The 9,936-nt window shown below is 34.4% G+C and overlaps 1 protein-coding gene across 1 annotated transcript; it reads right to left on the bottom strand.

The window, feature by feature from the left end:
• Positions 1-3,197: 3,197 nt before the first annotated feature.
• On the bottom strand, positions 3,198-6,970 carry LOC123889793 (1-aminocyclopropane-1-carboxylate synthase 2-like). Its single transcript, XM_045939290.1, has 4 exons — positions 6,608-6,970; positions 6,284-6,415; positions 6,006-6,166; positions 3,198-4,462 (listed from the first exon to the last, which is right to left on the bottom strand). Exons 1-4 carry the CDS (start codon positions 6,773-6,775, stop codon positions 3,469-3,471), a joined length of 1,455 nt encoding a protein of 484 aa, XP_045795246.1. The 5' UTR covers positions 6,776-6,970; the 3' UTR covers positions 3,198-3,468.
• Positions 6,971-9,936: the final 2,966 nt, after the last annotated feature.

Genomic DNA, 9,936 nt, shown 5'->3' with positions numbered 1-9,936 from the left:
TGTACGCGGCTCTGATTCTGATTTTTCAAAGGTTTGCCCGTAGGCTTCAGAGCTGCACCGAATTTCTTTTTATTGGTGTTAGAAACAACCAATATCTTTTCTTCCTCTTTCATATCCTGTTTCCGGGATTCTTCTTCTATACGAAGACGGGTAATCAGACCCTCAATGGAAAATTCCTTTGTCTTATGACGGAGCTGATTCTTAAAATCCTTCCAACTAGGGGGCAGCTTATCAATTATAACAGAAATTTGAAACTGCTCATGTAAAGGCATACCTTCAGTTATTATCTCATGAGCAATCTTTTGCAGTTCATGTGACTGCACTTCCACCGACCTCTCATCAACCATCTGGTATTTCAAATACCTACTCACCGCATACTTCTTCACACCAGCTTCCTCAGTATCATACTTCTTACTCAGAGCCTCCCACACATCACTGGCTGTATTATATGTTCTGTAATAATCATACAGATCATCCTCCAATCCATTAATGATATAGTTTTTGCAAACATAATCATTATCAATCCAGAGCTGCCTATCTATTTCTAGTTGCAGCGCTTTCTCTTTAAGCTGTTCTGCCGTGGCCTTGCCTTTATCTTTCTCGGCAGAGACAGCATCACCGTTGGTGTTAACGGTCTGTTCATTAGTTCCAGAAGCAGAAGCCGAAGCTTCAGCAGGAACCACAGGAATGGGCTGTTTCAAAACGTAGGCACACTTTTTAAGAGTCAGGAAGAAAAACATTTTTTGTTGCCAACGTTTGAAATGATTGCCCTCAAATTTAAACGGCCTTTCGGTAGCACCGACAGATGAATTACCAATAATCTCTTCGTTTGCCATGATATTTTCGAAACGTCTTAAAATTGTTGTAAAACGGTTTACTGACTTTATATAAAAACAGAAAAACGAATTTTCAAAATTGGCAACGAAACAAATTATTGGCTGAGTCGCGTACTAGGTCGCTTTCTTTAAGACGTTTCGCGGAACTACTCGAAGAAGTGCACTGTAGTATATCAACCGCGAAGTCCCCAGGATAAAACAGCCGTTTTCAAAGAAAATACCGATAAGCTACTGCACTGTAGTATCGGTCAGAATAACACCAAGTATGGTCGAAAATTTCGAACCACTCTAATTGATATACGAATATCAATTCTACGGTTTACAACCGTTCAAATATTGAAACAACAATAATTTTACGAAGAAAGAAAAAAATAGAGAGGAAAGAAAGCAGTTTCTCAGAATGCAGAGAAAAGAAAAAAAGTGATTTAAAACTGAAGAAAGTGAAGTGTATTTATAGGCAAGTAGGGAGCTGAAATCAGAGGATTTTCAGAAGCTGAATTTGCTCAGTCAAAGTTCCAAACGTGGCACAAAAATAGGGACACGCGGGACACATCATCTTTGACCGTTTAACAGATAAAGATCTGTTCAGACTTGGTCTTAGCACATTTAACATGTGCGAATTAAGGGACACACTAAAAGAAATTTAAATTTCAAAAATTTCTTTTTCTTAGTATTAAAAAAATTAATATATCACCCAAGCCCGAACCGAGCCGAGCCGGCCGGTCGGACGGCGGCGGCGCGCGTGTGATATTCGACATTGTGTGTGGTCTCCCTTTCTTACAAAAGTGGGTACCCCAAGGGCACACCCTTGGATTGCCACCTTGTGGTATATAAACACTACCAAGTGGTGTGATTTTTCCAATGTGGGACTCAAAGAGCCTTTTTTCAATTCACACTACACATGGTTCTAACAAATGTGTTTACTTCAATACCAAGTTTCCTCTTATTCCTTCATCATGTTCCAACATCGATCATAGCTAAAAACTTGTAAGTGTTTACAATTTTGGCATATTGATTTACTATTTAAATTTAAACTTACATACCCTAAAGAATTTAAAATGTGTTGTTATAAAGAACACATGAGGCAAAGAAATAAACGCTACTCATACAAATGTGTTGTTACCTGAACGTAAAACAAAGAACAAAAGGTAAAGAAATAGAAGCCAGATTAATATTAAGAAAAGTGTCTTGATAACAAGTGCCTCCGGGGTACTCTTTAAGTATTTAAAAAAAAAATATTCAAAAAATTAAACACTACAATTTCCAATACGTTGACTTAACGCTTTCCCATAAAAATTTTATAAAAAACTTAATATTTAAGATCTTAAAAAGTGTCACAAGGATACTCGTTAGCATTTGCCTTAAGGAAAGTATAGTGGCAAATGTTAACTAGCACCGGGATATTAGTTAAGAGTATAAATTTAGAAAGTTTTTCTTGAAAGTTGTACGGTCAAACACTTTAAAAGTCTAAATTTTAGTTTTGCGATACATATTTTTTTTTTTATGGAGAATGTTAACATGTGCATATATGACACATGTTAAGGTAGTAAAAATAGAAATTATGTCTTAGAATTTGTGCATTTTAACTTTTCAAACATTAAATGTCTTGTATCATTAAATATTAAATTTATATATTAAGATACTTTATCATGTGCCCTATATACACATGTTAACAAGACTTTTTTTTTTTATTATTGTTTCACTCTTTAGTTCTTTAACTAGTACATTGGGAGTACTAGTTAGCAAGATTCAAATAAAATACATGTTAATGTTTCAAAGAAAGTTAAAAAATGAAGCACTTATACAGAGTCGGAGTCCTTTCAAATGGACTTTGCATATGTAATACATGGCATGCTTCACTAGACTCATAAGTGTAGTTCAAATGGTAGCTACCAGAAATATTATTGGAGTGGTCGGGGTTCGAACCCCAGATTCCACATTTATATGTGTGAGAGTCTAGCCACTAAGCTACTTGACAAAAAAAAAAAATAAACAATAAAGAATTAAAGATATACTATTTTTTATTTGTTGGTGGTTAAGTTTATGCATCCAAGAAGTGTGGGATGAATTTTGCCATAATTTGTTGGCTGAGTTTAATTAGCTGCTGCCAGGAAATGAAAAAATTGTTGGCAGTTTCAGCGGCCAATAAACTTACTGACGAGCATTTTCTTGACCGATTTTGACCGTCAATTGGCCGCTGATAAATTATAAACTTGTTGGCCCCTTTTAATTGTTCTTCAAGGCTTTTGGCCACCATGAATTTGATGTTTTCATGTAGTAACAATGTTTTCTTGATTATTCTTGAAGGCTTTTGGGCCCCACAAATGTCAATGAGACTTATTTATTTACCAATGGAAACAATTAGTCTTGAAATCATAATGTATATATATTGCTGAAATAATTTCAGTTAACTAAATACAACAGAGTTAGCTGTCCATATATATAGGACAACAACATACAATCCAAAATCATAGTAAAGAAAGAAAGAAAAAATCATTACTAGATGAATTGGGAACCCAATTCATCTAGCTATACATCAGGCATTATATTGATATAGTCAATTAATCAACACTTAAAGTAAGACACTAGATATATGTGATTTCTTATATTGTAATTAAAAATCAGATACAAATTAAGTAGCTCGAACAAGTGGTGAATGAGGCATTGGTGAATGAGGAGACATCATGTGAGGAGACATAACCTTCTCATCAAACCTTCTTGAAGAAAAGCTAAGTCTTAGGTTACTCTTCCAACGTTTGATTTCCATATTTTTCCCTTTGTCTCTACCATTAACAAATGCTCTGATTCTCATCAATGCAATTTCAACAGTTTCATGATCCATGTTAGCAAAACAAACTCTGTACCAACCAGGCTCAGAGCAATCAAAAGCCGAACCCGGAGAAACATTAAGTTTCACTTCATTGATAATCAAACGCCACAGTTTCATTTCACCTTCAAATGTTTTCTCTTTCAATAAACTCCTCAAATTCATCCAAAAGAAAAGCCCAGCATTACTTGGTAAGCAAGTAATGTTGACTTTTTCAAGTCCCTTTGTGAAAAATTCGCGTCTTTCCCTTAGCCTTCTCGAACTCTCAGCCAAAAACTTGTCCACAAATTTATTGTCGGAAAGCATTGCGGCTAGAAAATGTTGTGTCTGCGATGAGACTAATCCAAAACTCGACATTTTTCGACCGCAATTCACAACTTCATTGTTGTACGAATAAACTAAACCGACTCTAAAACCTGGAAGTCCCATGTCTTTTGATAAACTATAGATAATATGAATGAGGTCTTTTTTGCATTCTTCCATTTCTTGTATAACTTCCGCGACACTTACGTATTTCGGAGTGTCGAAAACTGTGCCAGAATAGATTTCATCACACACTAAATGAATGTTGTTTTCATTGATGAAACTAACTATGCTCTTTAATGTTTCTTTCTCTATTGTTGTTCCTAGAGGGTTTGATGGATTTGTTATGATTAACCCTTTCACATTGATGTTTCCTTCTTGTGCTTTCATATAAGCTTCTTCAAGTGCTTCTCTTGTTATCTTAAAATTGTTTGAGCTATGACATTGGACAGGAATTAGTTGCACACCGGTTCTCCAACACAAATCACGAACAAATCTGTAATAACACATGCAAAACATGTTTATTAGTCAAATTTAAAATGTTACATTTTATCTTATGTTAAACACATGAAGAATTTTTTTTTGATATAGCACGCTGAATAAAAATAAGATCTGAATAAAGTTTATATAAAGTTACTTCGGTACACATTGTGCTGAGAGGACTATTTTAATATAAATCTCATTTTGTCATGTTAAAAAAAGAGAGTTTACATAAGGTTTAGACAATCATTGACTTATTATCAATTTCGACAAATTAGTGAATTAGGCCCAAAAGATAAGTTAAGTGGTATTCGTAAAATTTGCCACTTCTTAATCAAGTCATAATATAATATTGTACAAATCCAAATCCTTTATGGTCCTTATGGTCAAAAGACAAAAATATAAAGTTGACTATAGATTTTTCAACATACTTGTTACTTAAACAAACTTAAAGTATGATAATTTTTAGAGAAATAGTTGATTGTAAATGTGAACTTTGATCTAAAGAAAGAGTGAGAATCTTAATTATGTGATTTAAGAATATATTATTCAATAGTACATGCGATGAAATTTCTTTAATTAAGAAAAGTTGGATTTTCCTTGTAAATCAGATCTCTGACCATGCGTGCAAAATTTCCAAGTTGTGTTATATTTGGCTGCGTTATGTTCTTATAATTCTATAAGTTGAATAAAAGATGACTTTACAATGATGTGGCCATGGTTTCAAAGGTCAACTTAAACTTATTATTTTTTGAATTAAATATTGGCAACACACTAATGAGGCTGTAGCAGCCTGCTGGCAAATTAATTAGCAAGTTCATTTTTTCCGCAAATAAAAATAATTTTTCAATGTACCAAATTTTTTTTTCAATATTTTAATAAAAAATCTTCAAATCGGGGTAATCGGTTTTCATTTTGTGTTAAAAATTATGAATAAAGGGTAATTTTTTCTTTTGAAGTTTTTTTTGTTTTTGACAATGTCTTTTGAACTTTAGAAAAACAGATATTGGTAAGCAATTCTAGTGCAAGAATAATTAAATGTAACTAGTAAACCTTATGTATTACTTCTTTTTTTTTTTTTTGGTACATAATCTTATGTCTTACTATGTAATCAAAAAACTGTGATTGTCAGACATTCGAACCAGATTAAACTGGTGATGAAAGAAAAAAAATAAAAAACTAATTATGTCTTAAGTATTCTTTTGACAACTAATAATTTAGGATTTTTTTTAAATTCTTTGTTAAAATTACTTCACCTAATTAACTTACTGAACCAAATGATGTATGCAAATTATTTCAGTTTAAAACCTTAAAAGTCATGAATGAATGAAGAGCATGTCAATTTTTTTGTCTCTTTTGTTTTTAAAGCTATATAGTACACTTAACATTTTTTGAATGGGTAGCATTTAAATGAAGCCAATTGGGTTCCTTTTAAATTAAAACAAAATATTTATTACACTATGCTAGATTTAAATTTTGTCCACTTTGAAGGTGTGTGAGAAATAGTGAAGATACATTGAATAAAAACATATATATAAATGAAAAGAAAGGTTACATACGCTGGATAATAAGGGCTAGGAACCAAAAAAGCATCACCAGGATCAGCCAAACAGAACATGATTAATTCATTTGCTCCTGTTGCTCCACCACTCATAATTATACGGTCAGGATCAAATCTTACCCTACCACCTCTCACTTTTGACATGAAATTTGCCACAGCCTACACAATATTAAAATATGAAACATATGTTATACTTTACAACATTATGATATGATGATACATTTATTTATTATAGTGAAACTATAATATATTTGAGTTCTTTTTAATATTGCTTACATTTCTGAATTCTGGCAATCCATGATAGTCTTGAAAATTTGCAATATTTCTGAATTCATTCACACCTTCTGGAGTGCAAATTGATGCCTTTGGATTGTTCCTTATCCACTCTTCAATTAGATCAAAGCAAAGCTGGAAAATTTTAAAAAAAAATCATATATTAGCCAAATTAATTACTACCTACATCTCATTGTGTCACAAAATATTGTACAATTTACAAAATATATAACAATATTTCAAAAGTAACTATGCCCTCCAATCAAGACATTTGTCAAAATAATGCTAATAATCTTTTGTGAAAAAAAAATTACACTCATAATATACCTGATTCTCAGCAAGACCCATTTGGATAACACCTTGAGGATTTTTTGTAGGGTGAAATGGGTTTGATTCATAAGCTTTCCACCCATCAAAATAAGGAGAATTTTCACCATGTTTATCATTGGTAGCAATCTTTGATAAAAGCTGGTGATTCTTATTTTCCAAAGACATGTTTAGTTTATTCTTGTTTATATTTTGTTTGTGTAGTTGTGTTTTTGGGAGAGGTATAAGGTCACTCTAAGTTGTGATTGTATTATTATGTGTTGCAAAGAGATGTTGGGAATTTGGGAGAGAATTTGTGGGAATTTATAAGAGGGGAGTGTGTGTGCGATTATGTGAGTGATTAATTAATGTGGCAAATTGTATGGTGGAAAAGTCTACTTCAAACGTGTCATAAAAAATGACCAAGACCAACCCTCAAAACAAAAAATTAAATTAAATATTTAATGAAATAAATAATAATGGGTTTTTCATTGTGTTGGTCAAAGAGCATGTAGTGCATGCTTGCGTGTGTCTTATGATATCTCAATTGGCATCTCGTTCGTGTGCAAATATAGGTGCAAACGAAATAGAGTAATCAAGAAAATCAAAATCAAAATATTTTTTCATTTATGGAACACTGAAATTAATTAGCTAATTTGGGTTATTCATATCATGAGATGTTAGGAATTAATTATTCCTTTAACAAAACTAGTTTAGAGTATGGTGTACTATAGATCCATGTTATGGATCACACGGAATTTGTTTTTCTAATACTCCAAACTAAATACTACTATATTCCATTTTTATTCTTTTTTTACATAATGTACTGAATATATTTCAACATGTATAGGTGAACAATTTTAATAAGTTGATAAGTAATGTTTAAAATGATTCAATTAACAACAACTGGAAGCACTCTTTATTTGGCCGTGTTAAAGTGTTGTGTGACCCGAAGACCAAGAAGATGTCTTTTCTCATGGCAAAGACAGATGCTGAGATTTCTGCTCGTACCTCAGAGACACAATGGGCCCCGATTATCTTCAATGAACAGGACAAACAAGCTGCAGCAGGTTCAAACAATAATAGCGTGCCAAGGAAGCAAAACAATAGCATGATAATAGTTGAAAATGTCAGAGCAGTGCAGGAAATCAGAGACAATGGAAAATCTTTCTTTTTCAAAGCTCCAGTTTTGCTTGAGCCAACAGGTCCAGTCAGCTACATGCCAATTCATACACGAAACAGGCAGCTTCAGGGTAACACCAACAACCAGCTATCTATTTTGCCTGCTGAAGTCACCAACCCGGGCACTCAAACTGAAGGCAATCCTAGTCAGATATCAAAGATTGAAGGAATGGGAGGTATACCAAAGAAAAGACTGCGGCTGGAAGGGGGTTTAGAGGACATGTTTGAAGGTATTGGTGATACAAATATGCAAGAAGCAGAAGGATCCATAACAGCGAAAGAAGGAGATGACCTGACCACTGTTCATGACAATCCTTTATTTTCTGCAAACATTGTAAAGGCAGGACCTGCTAAGCAGGCCTGCCTCAAAAAATGAGTTGTATAAGTTGGAACTGTCGGGGTTTAGGGAGCCCGAGTGCAGTTCCAAACCTTAAGTACCTAGTCCGGATATATAAACCGGCTATAATAATATTGTATGAAACCATGTCAAATGCTAATAAAATTGAAGAGTTGAAATATATGTTGGGTTTTGCATCTTATTTTACTGTTGATAGAGAAGGAAGAGGTGGTGGGATAGCTGTAATGTGGAATAATTCTTTGAAGTGCCAAATTATGAACTATTCTCTGAACCATGTCGACATTGAGGTGATTGATGACTTGAGGGGAATGTGGAGGTTAACTGGTTTCTATGGCTTTCCTGAAGGAGGTCGAAGAAGAGATTCATGGAATTTTCTGCGCCATTTAGCTAGCACTTCCCAACTTCCATGGTGCATCATTGGTGATTTTAACGACATCCTCTCGTCCGATGAAAAGAGAGGACGTACTAATAGACCAGATTGGCTCATCAATGGTTTTCGTGACGCCGTCGTGGATGCTGGGCTTATTGATATAGAGCTGGTTGGTTACCCCTTCACTTGGTTTAAAAAGCCTTGGTACTGAAAGAGCGGTTGAAGAAAAACTTGACAGAGCAATGGCGAATATTGAGTGGTGCAACTTGTTTACACACGCTGTTTTGGAATGTCTCACAACAACAGCCTCTGATCACTATCCCCTACATCTAAGTTGGGTTCAAAGAGATACTGACAATAGACCCCCAAAAAAATTCAAGTTTGAGAATTCTTGGCTGCTAGAACCGAATTTCACACAATTTATGCATCAAACGTGGAATTCAGCTGAAGGAACTCTGTTAACGCAAAAGTTGAATAGTTGTGCTACAAGTTTAACTAAATGGAGTGCAGCAAATTGTCAACAAACGCGGAAGGAGATAGAAAGGTACAGGCGTAAGTTAGAAGTGGTAAGAGCTCATGTAGATGCTACAAATCTGCATTATTATAACGAATTGCGCCAGCAACTTGATTTTCTGCTAGTCAAGGATGACATGTTTTGGAGACAAAGAGCTAAAACGTTTTGGTATCGCAAAGGAGATCTCAATACGCGTTACTTTCATGCTACTGCTACAACCCAAAAGAACAAAAACCGAATATTACGGTTAGAGGATGCTCACGGTAATGTCTGCAATTCTGCTGAAGACATTAAAGGTATAGCAAAAGACTATTTCATGAATCTTTTTCAGCAGCAAAATGGAGAGCGCATGCCTGTTATCAACGCGGTTACTTCAAATATTTCCGCGGAAGATAATAATGACCTCACTGCACCTTTCTCTATTGCTGAATTTAAAGATGCTGTTTTTTCAATGGAAGCAGATAAATGTCAGGGACCAGACGGGTTCAATCCTGGTTTTTACCAAAAATTTTGGAATCTTTGTGGCCATGAAATATTTGAGGCTGGATGCTCGTGGTTAGAGTGTGGCGCTTTTCCCCCAAGCCTTAACTCAACAAATATCACACTTATTCCAAAAGGTGATTCGCAAGCATCCATGAAGGATTGGAGGCCAATTTCTTTGTGCAATGTTCTTTATAAAATTGTTGCGAAGGTTCTTGCAAACAGGCTGAAACCAATTCTTGAAAAGTGTATCTCTGAAAATCAATCAGCTTTTGTCCCAGGAAGATCAATTCTTGATAATGCATTGGCTGCCATTGAAATCATCCACTATATGAAGTCTAAAACAAAAGGTAAGAAGGGTGAGGTAGCACTTAAGCTGGATATTAGCAAGGCATATGACCGTATTGATTGGGAATACTTAAAAGATATCATGACAAAGATGGGTT

This window comes from Trifolium pratense, linkage group LG6 (genome assembly GCF_020283565.1).
Source record: "Trifolium pratense cultivar HEN17-A07 linkage group LG6, ARS_RC_1.1, whole genome shotgun sequence".
Taxonomy (NCBI): Eukaryota; Viridiplantae; Streptophyta; class Magnoliopsida; order Fabales; family Fabaceae; genus Trifolium; species Trifolium pratense.
Note: the sequence above shows the minus strand (reverse complement) of the source record. Positions and strands in the feature narration are given on the sequence as shown.